The following is a 17,728-nucleotide window of genomic DNA, read 5'->3' as shown; positions in this document are numbered from 1 at the left end:
TTCTTAGAAGCTCTTTGAAATATTTCTCCAAAAATATAAAAAGAAATATTCCGAATGAACTGTTCCAGCGCTGAGGAAAATCAAGGCAGAGTCATGGTTTGTGAGGACTTGCTTGATCCTAATGAGCCCTGTGGTACATTTGGAACTGAGCCCTTGAAACTCAGGGCCTGAGAGGGGATTGCACAAACCTTTCCAAGAGCCGAAATCAGAGGAAAAACTCAAAGTGTCTCAAAGCTTGAATGGGTCTCACAGAGGTCCATCCCCGACACAGGCTCCTCAATGGCTCCTTGGAAGACAGAATTGGAGGCCAGGATGGCACAAAATCTTCTCAGAGAATCAGAGTGTAGAAAGGAAAATTCAAAGTACCTTAAAAATCTTGAGTATCTCAAAGCATTAATGGGCCCACTGAGTGTCAGTACAAAGCTCTCAAGGGACTCATTAAAGCAGATAACTGGGGACATGATTCCACAAACCTCTCACAGAGTGTCTATCAAAAGGGAAACAACCAAGTACCTTAAAATAACTGAAGTACCTTGAAGCATTATAGAGCCCACTGAGTGTTGTTACTGACAAAGCCTGTCCAGGGACTAATTACAGCAGATAATTGGAGGCCATGATTGCACAAACCTCTCAGAGACTCCAAGGCAAAAGCCAAACCCAAAGTCCTGTGAAAAACCTGCAGTCCCTGCAGGGAGCATTCAGGAGCCCCCAGGGCCATTGCTGAGCAAGGCTCCCCAGGGACTCCTTCCAGCAGATCCTTGAGGCCACTGGGATGTGGGCTAGGGGGGGATGCTGAGGGCAGGACAAGGGGCTGACAGTGCCCAGCCTGGCTGGGGCTGTGCCAGGAGGCCCCAGGGCCTCAGGACAAGGTGTCTCCTCACAGCCCTTGGTGGCACAGACCCTGCTGTGCCCCAGGGCACCAAGACTTGGCTTCTCTTTGTCCCCACCTGTCATCACTGCCTCCAGTTCTCTGCTCTGCCTGGGGTCTGGGGACACTTTGTCAGTCGTGTCCCTCAGTGGGACCCATTAAAAGTCCAAGAAACTTTGGAGTTGGATTCTAACTTGGAGTTCTACAGATGTTTATTCAGCTCCCTCTCAGAGACTGATATTCAGGGCCTGAGCACAAAGCCCCAGAGGCTCATTAAAGTCCTTGTGCTTTGTCTGTGTTGCTGAGCTGAGCTGGGCTCCTGGCACTGAGGCAGCTCCTGGTAACCAAGAAGAGCTTCAAAAGCACATTTCTCTTGATGAGCAGCTCTTCTGCCAGCCCAGCAGGGCTGGGGCACTGCCTGCAGCCACCCTGGGCACAGCAGAGAGGCACAGAGAGCTTCAATCAGTCAGGGCTGGGAAGGTGCTGAGAAGTGCCTGGGGCAGAATCACTGCCAGCCTTTGGCACAGGAATCTCTGGCTGCAGGACAATGCAGCTGCAGCTCCTGGAGCCATCTCCTAAAGCTGCAACATCCCAATGCCTACAGACTCTGTGAGTACATTCTCTGATTGTCTCTTGTGTAGAGCAGCCAGGGGTGCCCAGGGCTGTCCTGCAGAGCAGGGTCCTGCAGCCCAGGGCGCTGTGCTGGGGCAGGGACTCTGCTGCTGCCAGGGACAGCTCTCAGCCAGCCCTGGCAGCTGCGCCCAGCACTGGGGGACAAGATCTGGGTGGGAGGAGAAAGCTGGTAAGGATTGGAAGTGTTCTCTTTGTGTGGGGAGGATGCTGCATTGTTCAGGGCTGCTCTTAGCATGGCATTTAACTGCAGAACATTTCCAAATAGGTTATACAGGGTGCACAGCAAGAAAGGGGCTACATAAAAGGGAAAATCCTGCTTTTTTAATCTAATGACCTGGGCTGCCTTGATGGTAATTGCCCAAAGATATAAATCTCTTAGTTTGGGTGAAGATAATGAAAAAATTTCTCTCAGATGTGAATAAACCAATAAGTGACAGAAATCAGCACAAGGCCTCTCACAGGCAGAATCAGTGTCGCTTTTCTAGCCTCCTCAGGGTTGATCTGATATTCGTATCAGACCCTGCAGAGCCACAGCTGCCTCTGGGCAGTGCCAGAGCTGGGAGGAATCTGCATGGCAGACCTGAACCCCCAGGTCTCAGTGGGCTTTGGCAGCAGTGGCAGTGCCCAGCCAAGGGCACAGGGAAGCAGCTGCTGGCAAGGACAGCTCCCGGCAGCAGAGCCCTGGGAAGGCAGTGGAGGGAAAGTGCCTCCAGGCTGTGCTGGGATATTTAAAGTCCTCTTCAAGCACAATTATTCCATCATTACTTTTTTTACAGATCCTGATGCCAAGACAGAACAAATGTCTAACAGAAGATCCATCAGGCACTTCCTCCTGCTGGCATTGGCAGACACGTGGCAGCTGCAGCTCCTGCACTTCTGCCTCTTGCTGGGCATCTCCCTGGCTGCCCTCCTGGGCAACGGCCTCATCATCAGCGCCATAGCCTGCGGCCACCACCTGCACGTGCCCATGTTCTTCTTTCTGCTCAACCTGGCCCTCACTGACCTGGGCTCCATCTGCACCACTGTCCCCAAAGCCATGCACAATTCCCTCTGGGACACCAGGGACACCTCCTGTGCAGGGTGTGCTGCACAGTTATTTCTGAGTTTCTTCTTCATCTCAGCAGAGTATTTCCTCCTGACTGTCATGTGCTACGACCGCTATGTGTCCATCTGCAAACCCCTGCACTACGGGACCCTCCTGGGCAGCAGAGCTTGTGCCCACATGGCAGCAGCTGCCTGGGCCATTGGCTTTCTCAATGCTCTCATGCTCATGGCCAATACATTTTCCCTCCCCCTTTGCAAGGGGAATGCCCTGGGCCAATTCTTCTGTGAAATCCCTCAGATCCTCAAGCTCTCCTGTGCCAAATCATATCTTAGGGAACTTCGGCTTCTGGCTGTTAGTGCCTGTTTATTTTCTGGATCTTTTGTGTTCATTGTTTTCTCCTATGTGCAGATCTTCAGGACTGTGCTGAGGATCCCATCTGAGCAGGGACGGCACAAAGCCTTTTCCACCTGCCTCCCTCACCTGGTGGTGGTCTCTCTGTTCATCACCACTGCAGTGTTTTCTCACTTGAAACCCCCTTCGATCTTCTCCCCATCCCTGGATGTGACCCTGTCAGTTCTCTACTCAGTGGTGCCTCCAGCCCCTAACCCCCTCTCCTACAGCCTGAGGAACCAGGAGCTCAAGGCTGCAGTGTGGAAACTGATGACTGGATGGTTCCATAAACATTAAACTGCTGGCCAATTTCTGCAAACCACTTGAAATAAAGTCATCTTTGATCCTTCTTTTTGGTTCATTTTGGAGGTTCTTTCTCTTTTTATTTTACTTTTTTAGTCTTGTCCACTAATAAATATAATTGTTTTTGCCATTTTTCATTTTGTTTCTCTCCACCTTCCCTGTGGCCACAGACTGTGTCAATGAGCTCTTGGTGCCTTTAAATTAACTAAAGGATCTCCCAGCAGAGTTTTCTGCAGAGATGCCCTTTTGTTACCTTCTCTGGAGCTGCAGCAGCAATGTCTGTGTGCAGAGCTGGGGGCAGATCAGGGCTGGCACAGCAGCTGTGCCCAGCAGCAACAGCACTTGGTGTTGCCAGTGCTGCTGCCGTGGCCCTGCCCCGCTGCCCTGGTGGCCCTGGTGTTGCTGTAGGGCCTGAGTGCTCTTGGGGCCAGGCACAGCCCTGGGGGTGGCAGTGCCGGGGCTGCAGCAGGGACAGGCCATGGGCACTGCTGGGGCAGCACTGACACCTCAGCCCAGGGCCTGGGGGCTCCAGGCTCCTTGCCCAGGCTCTCTCAAGATCACGCCCAGGCCAATGCTCAGCACAGAAAACCCCCATGAGCAAACCCAAGCTGGCCGTGGTCAGGCTGGGGGCAAACAGCATGGCTGGTGCTCTGCAAGGGCCCTGGGGGAGATGGAAAGGAGCAGCAGATCAGGGGCTGATCCATCCCCAGTGCACTGGACAGCTCAGGGCAGCATCCCAGAGCGTCCTCATGGAGCTGCCAACAACATCCCCCCTCTGCAGCCCTGGCCTCTCCCCCAGCTCACACAGGTGCCCCATCCTTGCAGGCACAGACATGGCAGCACTGGCTCAGGAGCCCCTGTTTGCATTGCACAGAGCAGGGGGAGCACCCCCATGCTGTTGCTGTGGGGACATGAACCTGAGGGAGCACAAATGCCATCAGCCCCTGGGGCCAGCAAGGGCTTGGGGACACCAGGGAAACCACTCAGCTTTGTCCTGGCCTGTGCAGACAGCCAGAAAGTTTGTTCCCATCAGCTGGGAGTTTCCTGTCCCACTGCAGACGCTGTTGCTCAGAGCCAGGGCTGCCTGGCAGCCACCTCCAAACTTTCCTGAGCATTTCCTTGGCTTCATCTTTGCTTTCTTTACTCTCCCTGATACAAATTTCTACCTCTTGCCCACCCCGGTTCCCTCCCCTGCAAACAGCCCATCCCTGTTTGCCCTTTCCTCTCTGGCCCCACTCCCCATTGCAGTTCCTGACTTGGCACCATGGGAATGTCCCTTTGGGCAGCAGGATCATCCTACAAGTTCTGCAGGAATTGTCTTCAGGCTCCTGCATTGCCTGGTGCAGCTCCCTTGCCAGAGGCACCCCAGGCCAGGGGGGCACATCTGGGCTGCTGTCTCTGGCTCTGGGGCTCCCTGTTCTGGGCACTGAGGAGGAGCTGCAGAGGCTCTGCAGGACTGACAGGATGGGCTTTGGGGATGGCAGGAGAAGCTGAGGAACCTGGGCTGCTGGAGCATCTGAAGAGGAGGCCCAGTGCTCATCCTGCAACTACTCCAAGGGTGGTTTCAGAGAATCCCAGAATCAGCAAGGTTGAAAGAGGCCATGGAGATCAAGTCCAACCTGTGCCCTGACACCACCTTGTCTCCCTGAGCCTCCTCTCCTCCAGGGTAAACAACTTCAGCTCCCTCAGCCGCTCCTCACAGCTCTTGTGTTCTAGACACCTCGCCAGCCTTGTTGCCCTTCTCTGGACACGCTCCAGCCCCTCCATGGCCTTCCTAAATTGGGGGCCTAGAACTGTACACATCACTAAAGGTGCTGCCCAAGCAGTGCTGAGCACAGGGGAAGAATCCCTGCCCTGCTCCTGCTGGCCACACCATTCCTGATCCAGGCCAGGAGCCATTGGCCTTCTTGGCCACCTGGGCACACTGCTGGCTCCTGTCCAGCCTGCTTTTCATCAGTCCCTGCAGGTCCCTTTCTGCCTGACTGCTCTCCAGCCCCTCTGTCTGCAGTCTGTAGCACCTCAGGGGTTGTTGTGGCCAAAGGGCAGGACCCGGCACTTGGACTTGTTACACCTCACCTTGTTGGATTTGGTTCCTGGATCCAGCCTTTCCAGGGCCCTGTGCACAGCCCTCCTACCCAACAGCAGATCCACACTCACACACAGCTTGGTGACACCATGCATCCATGAGTCCCTGGAATGTCCCAATAGTCTCCATGATTCCATGAGGCCTCCCAGTGTCACGTTGTCCCTTTGGGTCCATGGGACCCCTTGTTGTCACAAAGTCCCTTGGATCCTTGTGCCCTGCAGTGTCACAATAGCACTGTGGTCCCTCAAGGTCCCACAGTGTCACAATTGATCCTTGGTTCCATGAGGTCTGGCAGTGCAGCAATGGTCTCCTTGTTTCCACAGTGTCACAACGGCCTCTTGGTCCCAAGGGCCACCATGGTGTCAAACATGTTTCCTTCATTCCGTCTGTCCCTGTGGAGCAGCCCTGGCCCCTTGGTTCCATGGGGCCCTGCTGTGTCACAATGGTCCCATCATGACACCAAGTCCTGCTCTGTCACTATGTTCTGCATGGTTCCACAAGGCCCTGCAGTGTCACAATGGACTCTTGTTTTCCCAGGGCCCTGCAGGGTCACAATCATCGGAGAATCAATCAGGCTGCAAAAGACCTTGGAGAGCACCAAGTCCAACCTGGGACCCAACACCATCTTGTTACCCAGACCACGGTACTGAGTGCCACATTCAGTATTTCCTTAAACACCTCCAGGGACGCTGATTCATCCACCTCCCTGGGCAGCCCATTCCAATGCCCAACCACCCTTTCTGTGAAGAATTATTTCTTAATGTCCAGCCTAAACATCCCCTGGTTCAGCTGAAGGCTCTCTCTTCTTGTCCTGTCACTGTTCCCAAGGAAAAGAGCCCAACTCCCACCTGGCTGCACCCTCCTGTCAGGGAGTTGTAGAGAGTGGTGAGGTCTCCCCTGAGCCTCCTCTTCTCCAGGATAAACAATCCCAGCTCCCTCAGCTGCTCCTCACAGGACTCGTTTTCCAGATCCCTCACCAGCCTTTCTGCCCTTCTCTGGACACGCTCCAGCCCCTCCATGGCCTTCCTAAATTGGGGAGCATAGAACTGGACACAGCACTCGAGGTGCTGCCCAACCAGTGCTGAGCACAGGGGAAGAATCACTGCCCTGGTCCTTCTGGACGCACCATTTCTGATCCACTGGAGTTCCAAGGGTTAGGGATAGGGTTATGGTGGGGTTAGGTTAGGGAAATGGTGGGGAGGGGATAGGGACAAAGTGTGATTGATTGTCAGCCATGGAGGGTCTTGATCTTCATATCTAGTCAGACTGCATTAGAAGGAACTGGGGGCCAATATCAACTGGGGATTGCTGATACCAACCTATAAACAGGAACACAGGACAAAACAGTTATCTCTGCATTGTTTTCAATACAGTATATTCACTTTGAATACACTTTTGTAATCCGTCTAATTAACAGTAGAATTAAAATCTTGCATTATTTTCAAGGGATTTTCGTTTTTGGGTGATTTGAACAAACGTTTAAGAACTTTTCCCATTAAATTCCTGAACAGCTCAAGAGAGAAGAGGCCTTTGGAGTAATAAAATCCATCAGCAACCTCCAAGTGGATGAGGATCCATCCCCATCAGAGCAGCAATGAACAGAAATGGGCACAGCTTTGTGGCTGCCCCAGCTTTGGCGTGGGCCCTGGGCCTGGAGAAGGAGCAGCTCTTGAGGGCCCCAAGGCTCTTATGTTGCCCTGGGCAGATGGGATGGCAGCAGGGGCTGCAGAGCTCTCAGCACCTCAGGCAGAGGGGAGAAGGGCAGCCAGGGAGCCTCCTTTGGCTTTGGCCAAGATCCTTCCCCCATGGCTGGGGCTGAGTCCTGTGGCAGCTGCAGCTGCTGCTGTGCCCTTGCCAGGGGCTGAGGCCATGGGGCCAGTGCCCAGAGCAGCCTGGCCTGAGCAGAGCTGTGGGGCCAGAGCCGGCTGGGCTGGGCTGGGGAGAGGCCCTTGGTGCTGCCCAGAGCTCAGGAAAACTGGCAGAGCTTGCAGGGAGCTGGGCTGGGCTCAGAGAGCCTGGTCCAGAAACCATCAGTGTACATCTCAGCCTGGCTGAGTGTGCAGGGGCCAAGAAGAGCAGCCCAGAGTCCACAAGTTCTCTGTGTGGGAGCTGAGCTTGTGAGCCTCTGAGCCCTGCCAAGTGCTGGGGCTGCACCTCCAGCTCCAGAGATGTGATAGATGGGAGCAGGGACAAATAATTCCTGCTGGATTTTTTCTTGTGTTTGCTTATACAGGTGACCTGGAGTCATATGTAGATGAGCTGTTTTGTTTCAGATAACTTGGGTAAATTGATAAGAATAATATTTTTTGCTGAAAATAATAATTCACACATAATACACAATAAGAAAGAAAAGACACATAATCAGAAGAGCATCTGAGTTTTTAAGAGCGTGAGACTCACTGATGTTCCAACAGTCAAGCCTGTTCACATACTTTCCTCAGGGCTTCTTTGAGATGAGAGGTGACCACCAGAGGCCAAGGCCAGCCAGAGCTCTCTTTCCTGGCAGCTTTTGTCTGGGACAACCCTTGCATACAGGGAATTTTCAAGGGGAGTATCAATTTTGGCTGTGGGCACCTGGAAGGACAAATGGTTCTTTTTCATAGGAAAGAAAAGCACTGGGCTCCAGTTTTCCAGGGGCTGAGGAGAGGCAGCCCTCAACATTCCAACATCAGCTGGGCCTGTCAAGTGGGCTCTGGGTGGCCAATCCAGACAGATCTGTTCCATGTTCCCTTGGTTTCATGGTGCTTTGCTGTATCACAATGTTCTCCTTGCTTCTGCAGTGTCACAGTGGCCCCATGCTTCCAAGAGGCCCTGCAGGGTCACAGTGGCCCTTTGGTTCCCTGGGGCCCTACAGTGTCACAATGGTCTCCATGATTCTATGGGGCCTTGCAATGCCACAATGCTCTCCATTGATCCCTGGTGCCCTGCAGAATCACAACAGTCCTTTGGCTCCACAAGGGCGTGAAATGCAGCAATGCCCTCTTGGTTCCACAAAGCCCTGCTGCTTCACATGGGCCCCTTGGGACCATGCAACCCAACAGAGCCACAATGATGTCCTTGGTTCCACGAGGCCCCACAGTGTCACAATGGTCCCTTGGATCCATGAGGCCCTGAAATGCCACCATGGTTCCACAGGAAGGAAAGCATGGAGCCCCAGTCTTCCAGGAGCTGATAAACAGCAGCCACTAGAGGCCAAGGCCAGCCAGATCTGTCTGTCCTGGCAGCTTTCATCTGGGAGCAACAGAATAAATATCTTGTATCTCAGATATAACTATTCTGTATCTCAGATTTACGGGATTTTGGGGGAAGAATCCCAATTTCAGCCCATGAGCACCTGGATGAGAAGGCCAGTTCTTTCCCTCAGGAAGGAAAGGACAGAGCCCCAGTATTTCCAGGGCAGATTAGAGGCAACCACCAGAGGCCAAATTGAGCCAGGCCTGTCTGTCCTTGCAGCTTTTGTCCACGAGAAACCCTTACATGTAGGGAACTTGGAAGAAGTACCAATTTTGTCCGGAGCTGTGAGCAGAGACTGAGGGAGCTGGGCTGGTCCAGCCTGGAGCAGGGAAGGCTGAGGGACTCATCATCCCAGCCTGGCAGTGCCAGCAAGGAGCTGATGGAAAACACAGAGCCAGGCTCTACACCAGGGGTCCTGGTGGGAGGCAAAAGCCAATGGATGGAAGGGGAAAGAGGGGAGATCAGCCAGGACAGGAGGAGATGAAATGAGTCAGGTTGGTTTTAGCACTTCCTCAACACCAAGAGCAGCCTGACCTCCCTTCTCCATCCACCACTGACAGCTTTGCAAATCAGGAATTGTTCGAGCTGTTCTGTCCTCACTCCGGGACAAGAATCCTGATACAAGAATTTCATTGTGTTTATATGCATCAGAGAACCATGTTTGTGTAAAATAAATTTTAGTATGGAAATCACTTGTGAATGCTGGACTCATCAGACCCTGCTGGGACATTGCACATGGCTCAGGGAAGAGTTTGTAATTGTGTGATTGATATTTTAATTGTGTGATTGTTATTAAATTGTATCCTGTTCATCTGTGGTCTGTTGGCTAGGTCCAGTGTGGGCTGGAAGGAGCTCAGATTTGCACAAGGCTGCTCTGAGTCCCAGGGCTTGGATGGGGGAAATGGTGGGGTTGGGGTAGGGACAGAGTCTGATTGATTGTCAGCCATGAAGGGTCTTGATTTTCATATCCATTCAAACTGCATGAGGAGGTACTGGGATTCAGTCTGAACATTGCACATGTCAATGAATTACTAGTGAAAAAAAATTACAGGACCTAAAAAAATATTTTCTTCTTGTCTTTTTAATCTCAGGGTATTCACATTGAATAGGCTTCTGAAACCTGACTAATCAATCACAAAAGATTAGAACACTTAAATCAAATGACTCCCAGAGGCTCAGGTTTTTCAGGTGTTCTGAATGTTAATGAGCCCTGAGACACTGAATTGCTGCACTGAAGAGCTGAAGGCTGAACAAGCCTCTGGAGCTGGAAAATTCAGCAGCAGCCTCCAAGGTGCTGAGGATGTCAGCAGCCCCCACTGAGGCCATCCCTGCCCAGAGACCGTGGGGGAATGGGCAGAAAAGGAGAGTGTCCCTTGTGGGGCAGCACAACTCAGAGGCAGCAGCAGCTCCAGCTGGGAAATGGAGTGTGGAATGTGGCTGGGAAAGCCCTGCCTGGGCTGGGCCAAGCAGGACAGTCAAGCCCTGACTGCCATCTCCCAAAACAACTGACTCAAGGAGACATTTAAAAGAAATCACAATTGTCTGTGTCTTCTGATTTGGATTCACTGGAGAAATACTATCAAGAGATTCTCAAGACCTCAAAAGAGGAAAACAGCCTTTACTGGGAACTTTAGAAATTCAGAGAAATTTTGGCAAAAGGTTTAATACAACATTCAATCAAAAAGAAACACTTCTCAAACCATTACCTTGGCCCATTCAACTTCACAAACTCTAAGCCTGTTGCATTTTAAGTTAACAAAAATTTGCAAGAAGAGGGAATAAGAAAGAGGAAAATAAAAATAAGATTTAGAGAAGCACAGACAGAGCTACCAACTCCTGGATTCCAGCACGGTTCAGATGGAAATTCCAAGAGGAGGTAGGGCCAAGATGTGTGCTTGCCTTGTGGTCAGCCTTCAATACCCCTTGGTCTCCCTGGGCCCTTCCCCCAGGTGAGACTTGGGCTCATTTGGTCCCTCAGGAGCTGGGCTGGGGGCTGCAGAGGTGGCTGTGGAGCATTGCCTGTGCTGTGCCAGGGACTGGCAGACACTTCTGGGCTGGGATAGAGGCTCTGGGGGGATTGGGGTTCCAGGGTAGGGCAGGGCTGGACCTGCCCCTTACTGCCTGACACATGAAATGTTTTGAGCCAACAATCTCCTCCAGTCTGTCACAACAGGGAATGTTGGAGGTGGAACCCAAATTTGGCCATGGGCACCTGGAGGAGAAGGACAGTTCTTTTCCATAGCACAGATCCCCAGTGTTTGGAAGGCAGGTGAGAGCCTCACTAGTCCAAGGCCAGCCAGACTTATCAGGAATGGCAGATTTTGTCTGAGAGCAGTCTTTAGATTTATGGAATTTTGGAGGTGGAACCTCAATCTCAGCCATTGGCACCTGGAGAAGCAGCACAATTCTTTCCCATAGAAAGGAAAGCATGGAGCTTTCCCCTGTGTTTCGGGAGCAGATGGGAGGTGATCCTTGAGAAACCACTTCCAGAAAGACTTGTGCTGGCAATATTTCTATGGAAACAATCTTTGGAAATAAGGATATTTGTAGGTGAAATCCCAATTCTGGACATGGGTGCCTGGAGGAGAACGACAGATCTTTTCCATAGGAAGGTAAGAATGGAGCCCCAGTGTCATAGCAGCAGATGAGAAGAGACCCTCAACATGCCAAGGTCAGCTGGACCAGTCAGGCAGTCCATGGGAGGCCAAACCAGCCAGACCTGTTCTGTGTTCCCTTGGTTTTATGGTGCCCCGTATTTTCACAATGGCCACTTGATTCCATACAGCCCCTCAATGACCCTGGGGGTCCCAGCAACTCCATGAGGCCTTGCAGTGTCACAATGGTCTCCGTGGTTCCCCAGGCCCCACAATGTCATATGACTCCTCTGTTCCATGAGCCCTGCAATGTCACAATGGACCTTTGGACCCTGGGGGTTTGCAGTGTCACAATGGTCTCCTTTGGCTCCACAATGTCTCAATGGACCATTGATGAAAGGAGGCCACTCTGTGTAGCCCTGGAGCTTTGGTTCCATGCAGCCCTGCAGTGTCACAAAGGCCTCTTGGTTTCATGAGGCCCCACAGTATCACCATGGTCCTCTAGGTTCTGTGGGGACTCCCAGGGCCACAATGGTCTCACTGGTTCCATGAGTCCTCTCAGTTTCACAATGGTCTCCATTATTCCATGAGTCTCCTCAGTGTCACAATGATCTCCTTGGTTCCATGGTGCCCAACGGTGTCACAATGGCCCCTTGGTTCCATGAGGCTGTGAAGTGTCTTAATGGTATCTCCATGGTTCCATGAGGCCTTGAAACACCACAATGGACCTTTGACTCCATTGAGTATTGCAGTGTCACAATGGCCCCTTGGTTCCATGACACCCCAAAGTGTCACAGTGGTCTCCATGTCTCCATGAGGCCCCGTGGTGTCACAATGGACCCCTGGTTTGATGGGGCCTCTCAGTGTCACAATGATTCCTACACTCCATGGAGCCACACAGTGTGAGTACAGCCCCCTCAGTTCCATGAAGCCCAGAAATTTCACAGTGGTCTCCATGGATTCCATGAGATACCACATTGTCAGATTGGTCCCTTGGTGTCACAGGGCCCCACAGTGTCACAATGGTCCCTTGGTTCCATGGTCCTGTGCTGCTGCATTCCCCCCTCCCCTTCTCAGGCCGCCCTGCCAGCTGAGAAATGCTCATTGGGCCTTGGCCTTGGCCAACAACCCCTGGGCTCAGCTCCTCTGCAGCTAAAACACTGTCTGCCCAAGGCACTGCTGCTGCCCAACCAGCTCCTGGTTTTTGGAGGAGCAGCCTTGGGAATTGTTTTTGTTCCCCCAGTGGCACAACATCCCTGTTCTCACACTTTCAAAGAAAGATGTTGGTGCCAAGTGCGGCCAGGATGAACCACTGCCAGGACTGAAGCCCCTCTCTTGGGGCCCTGCAAACAGCGCTCCAAAAGGAGCCCTTGGAGCTCTCCTGGGCCAGCGACTCCCTCTGAGTGGGTCCTCTCCCAGCCGGGAACGCTCCCGTTTGCTGCACTCGGGGATCCTGAACAGCCACAGAGCCTGGGCTGATCCCCCCACTCCTCCAGGCTCAACCCTTCACCCACTGGAGAGAAGCCAAAGCATCCACAGGGAGCATTGCCTGCCCTCAGGGGAATTGCTCACAGGTGCCTTGCACTGACTATTGGTGTCTGTGTGTACATAGGAGTGCCTGTGCTGGGGAAATGTGGCAGAAATGCTCCTTTCTGAGGAGTTGGAGTGCCTTGAATAGCTGAGTCAGTCCAGCCTGTAGGTAAGGTAAAGTCATGAAGTCTCAGCTAAGTCAAATGCTGCTAAGAGTTGTTCTTTTGCTAAGTTGTTATGTTTAATATAACTTATAAGCTAAGTTGAATGTTGTGAAGTGTTATTCCTCTGTTAAATTTCTAACATAGGTTTTCAGTTAGGTTAAATACTGTTAAGTGCTTTTCTTTTGCTAAATTGTGAACTTGACTGTATCAGTTAAATGATAAGGTATAAGATAAGTCCTGTTAAGCTTGAGGTCTGTTAAGCTTTTAAGCCATATTCCTTTTATCCTTGCCCTTACTGTGCTTGTGTCACACACACAGACAGGGACAGTTCTCAGTTCATTTCTGGTTTGATTGCCTGGATTATGTTTGGTTTTGTTGTTGCTTTGTTTCTTTGATGTGCCTGAAGTGTCCACTCAGGTGTAGAGTGACTCTTGCCAAGGAACTTTGTGCTGCTGTCCCTTAATATTAAATCTGGTTTTTGCTGATCCCTTGCTGGGGATTTTTTCAGTGCTCTCAAGCCCTCGTTCATGATGGTGAAGGAGCCCTGGCCCAGGCTCTGGCCCTGGGGGACACGGGGACACTGCCTGGGGTCCCTGTCCCCCTGTGCCACCCCCAGGGCCCTGGCCCCCCATCCCCATGTCAGGCTCTGGGGTCGATCTTGTGGAACATCCTCTGGGGGAGGCTGCAGAGCCGGGGGCGGGGGGACGCGGGGGGACAGGGGACCCCGCTGTGCACGAGCAGGGTTGGACTGCTCTGGGGGGAGCTGTGAGGGGGGCCGGGGCAGAGTGACCTCCCCAGTGACCTCACACAGCCCCTGTGATGTCACACTGCCCCTGTGATGTCACACAGCCCCTGTGATGTCATAGAACCACCTGTCATGTCACATCGCCTCCTGGGATGTCACATAGCTATCTCTGTGATATCATACTACCCCTGTGACATCACAACGCCCACCTTGATGTCACATGGACATCTCTGTGATGTCATACTGCCCCTTTGATGTCACAAAGCCTCCAGAGGTGACACAAAGCCCCTGTGATGTCACAGAGCCAACTTTATGATGTCACCCTGTGATGTCATACAGCAGTGCTGCAATGTCACAGAAGACTGCTATGTCACAAAGTTACACTGTGATTTCACAGTCTGATCTGTGATGTCACAGCCTCCTCTATGATATTATGCAGCCACCTGGTGATGTTACAGCCCACTCTCTGATGCCACAGAGCCACCCTCTATGATGGCACACTCTGCTCTATGGCATTTCACCCTACTCTGTGACATCACAGCCAGTTCTGTGATCTCATAGAACACTCAAGAACTCAGTGACATTGAAACACTGAAGTTTCTTGTACTTTGAAGAGATCACTTTCAGGGACACAACTGAGAAAGTGTCCCCAGGTTCCAGGTAGAGCAGAACACTGGAGGCAGTGATGGAAGCTGGGGACAAGTAAGACAAAGGGGTCTCTGATGCTGAGCAAAACCTGGCTGTGTTTCAGGAATGCAAAGGGCCAAGGCCTGAGCCGCAGCCCCTGGCCAGGCAGATCCTGTCCCTCCCTCCTTTCTCAGGGCTCTTCCCGGGATGGGCACTGGCAGTGGGGATGTGCAATGCCAAGGGCAGGAGCATGGGACGGCCCCTGACAGGCTGCTGAGCAGGGACAAGGAGGCAATGAGGCCCCAGCCCTGCAAGGGTCACTTGTCCCCTCATGGCCTCAAGCCCAGGGCCAGCAGCCATGGCCAAAGTGCTGCCCAAGTTGGCTCTGGCAGGGCTGTCTTGCAGCTGCTGCCCATCCCTGTGCCCTGTGCAGCCCAGGCTGTCCCACGGTGTCCCTGCCCTGTGCCTCTGTCCCTGCAGGCTGTCGGCATCCCCCGGCTGCCCCACCTGGCTGGGCCCTTCCTTTGCTGACAGCTCTGCCTCCTGCCTGCCCCTGCCTGCCCACACAGAGCCTTGAGCTGCTCCAGGTTCCTGCTGGGGATGTGGGGCACCACAGCCCTGCCCTGGCAGGGAAATTCCTTTCTCCTGGTGTCCAGTCTGGGCCTCCCTATGTTCCTTTGGTGCCACTGTTTCCTTTTCATGCTTATATCCTCCATGAAGAAAAGCTCCAGAATCTGTGGAACCACCCTTGCATTCCTCCCAGGCTACTCCTGTTCTGTCCTCAGTCTCCACACCACTGAGCCCAGAGCCCTCAGCCACTCCCTGATGCTTATGTGATGAGGCCTCCAAACCCCATCTTGAGAGATTTTTGTGTCCTCTCCAAGGTCTGTGAAAATGGAGAAGCAGTGGTTAAAGGAATTTTCTCTCAAATTTTGCCAAGACAGAAAAAGGGTCAATATCTTTAAACTGAATGAGGATGGATTTACATTTGTTAGAAGGAGGAAATGTTCTACAATTATAAGAAAGTGTATTTCCAGAGAAGTGGATGCCCAATCCCAGGAATTGTCCAAGAGCAGGACTTCTGTGCAACCTGACGCACTGAAACCCTCTCATCCCTAAGGACAGAATTCCCGTGCTCGGTGTTCTCTGCTGTGCTGGGTGCCCTCACAAGGCTTCTGGCCAGAATGTCTGCTGAGGGCAGCCAGGCTGCTGCAGGGGCAGTGGCTTCACAGCCATCACCATGGCAGCCCTGTCCACTGGGCCTGGCTCTGCCCTTTCCTCTGCCCCTGCCTTGGCTCTGCTGCCATGAAGAGTTTTGGCATTAATATCTTGTCCTCAAGGTGCTGGGGCAAATGGCTTCCCAGTCAGGCTCCTGGGGCAGAAGTGGCTTTTCAGAGCCCAGCCAGGAATGAGCCCTGAGGCAGCAGCTCTGCAGTGGTGGCCACCAGGCCGGGCTGCCAAGGGAGGCTTCTGGCCATGGCCTGCAAGCAGCTGCTGCTGCCAAGGTGCCTTTGGTGCCTCAGGCTCTCCCTGGCACAGCTCCCAGCACGGTACTCTGCCCTTGTGCCCGAGCCCTTCCCTGTGCTGGGGCTGGCCTGGGGCTTTTCCTGCAGCGGGACCTGCCCTGCTGATGGCACAGGAAAGGCAGTTCCTGCTGGAGCAGGAGGCTCTGCCTGCAATGGGCTCCAACCACTCCAGCAAGGCCATGCTGACTTCAAAACTGCTTCCTAGAGCACTTTATTCTAATATTAGTTATAGCTCTTGAACTGTGGAGTAAATGAATGTGGTTAAGTTCTTTCTTCTAATGATGATTAAAATCAGTTAGAGGAATATTTATATAAATCTATTGGGTATCCCATCATTAATTCTGTGGGACAAATTGGGTTAAAGGTTCAATTCCACCTCTCCAATCCTTTACACCTTTGAAAAAGTCTGGGGCTGGGATTGGATCCAATCACTTACAGTCTCCTCTCATTGAAGGAATTTTAGAAGTCTAGGGGCCCTGCAGGGGTTTGAGGATCCATGGTGGCTGTTTAGTGTCATTTCTCCATGTCATGATTTAGCAGGAGTTTTTCCAATAAAGAAATAAAGCTTTTGCCTGAAGCTCCCACTGTGCCCATGACAGGAACCCCTGTGAGTGTCTGGGACATTCCTGATCTTTGACAGCCTGGGGACTCCTGGGATTCCACTGTAGAGCCCTCGTGAGTGTCTGTGACCGACTGGAGCCTTTGCAGCCCAAGGTCCCTGGGATGTCACCATGGAATGGCTGTGACTGCCTCTGACCACAGGGCTCTTTACCATCCTCAGAAAGCCCTGGGAGATGTCCATGGAGCCCCTGTCTCTGCCTGTGACATTCCAGCTCTGGAACAGCCTGGGGACTCTTGTGAAATGCCAATGGAACCCCTCTGAGGGCCTGTGACAAATCTGATATAGCAGGCAACCATCACCAGCCCCCTGTTGCTATGCTAAGTCCCTCGGCAGCTCCATGGAGACCCCATACCGGGGTGGTTGCCATGGACACCAGCTCAGGCCTGCAGCCAGAGCCCGTTACCATGGCAACCACTGGCAGCCCCATCCCCAGGCTCATGGGATCCCAGAACCACAGAATTGGCTGAGCTGGGAGGGACCCATCAGGATCCCCCAGTCCAACTGCTGGCCCTGCACAGGACACCCCAACAATGCCAGCCTGGGCCTGGCAGCGCTGTCCAAATGCTGCTGGAGCTCAGAGAGCCCTGGAGCTGGGACCCTTCCCTGGGGAGCCTGGGCAGGGCCCCAGCAGCCTCTGGGCAAAAACCTTTCCCTGACATCCAACCGGAGCCTGCCCTGACTCAGCTGCAGCCGTTCCCTCCACTCCTGTCCCTGGGCACCAGAGGGAAGAGGTTCCCACAGCCCCAGCCAGGGACCCGCTCCCAAGGCTGTTGCCATGGCCACCAGGGCTGGCACCAGCTGGGATGCTCGGTTTCCACCGGCTGAGTTTCAGGAATGGGATTCCCCAATTTCCTGCTCCTGCTAAAACCGCGCTGCCCTCACTGCCCTCCTGCCTCCCATGGAAAGCACAAAAGGCAAAGATCCCGGGCTGGGATAAGAACAATTTATTGGGAACAACAATGAGATAAGGAACGAATGGAACAGAAACAATATTGATAACAGGATGTATAAATAAAACTGTTTACAGGGAAAACTAAAAGACAACTTACTGGGTCTGCCTGGCCGCGTATTTCCTCCTGCCTGGAAAGCACACTCTTCTCCTCAAGGACGGAGAGAGAGAGAGAGAGAGTGTCCCTTTCCTGTCCCTGGCAATGTCCTGAGGTGGGAGTGAATGTAATGACACAGTCATTGCCAGACCCTCATGTTCTTCCATCCCACATCATGTCATTGGCAGAGGCAGGAAAAGGGACAGGTATCTTCCTAGCATGGATCAGAAGGAAAAATGGATCACCAGGGCTCTTCTCAGCATGGATCCTCCAACTATGGATGAAGTTGGGGCAGCGCACAAAAGTCCTCCTGCA

The 17,728-nt window shown here is 52.8% G+C and overlaps 1 protein-coding gene across 1 annotated transcript; it reads left to right on the top strand.

Annotated features, from left to right (window-relative positions):
• Positions 1-2,468: 2,468 nt before the first annotated feature.
• LOC131096411 (olfactory receptor 14C36-like) lies at positions 2,469-3,233 on the top strand. The gene has a single exon (XM_058044749.1). It carries the CDS (start codon positions 2,469-2,471, stop codon positions 3,231-3,233), a length of 765 nt encoding a protein of 254 aa, XP_057900732.1.
• Positions 3,234-17,728: the final 14,495 nt, after the last annotated feature.

This window comes from Melospiza georgiana, unplaced genomic scaffold (assembly GCF_028018845.1).
Source record: "Melospiza georgiana isolate bMelGeo1 unplaced genomic scaffold, bMelGeo1.pri scaffold_29, whole genome shotgun sequence".
NCBI classification, from domain to species: Eukaryota; Metazoa; Chordata; class Aves; order Passeriformes; family Passerellidae; genus Melospiza; species Melospiza georgiana.
Note: the sequence above shows the minus strand (reverse complement) of the source record. Positions and strands in the feature narration are given on the sequence as shown.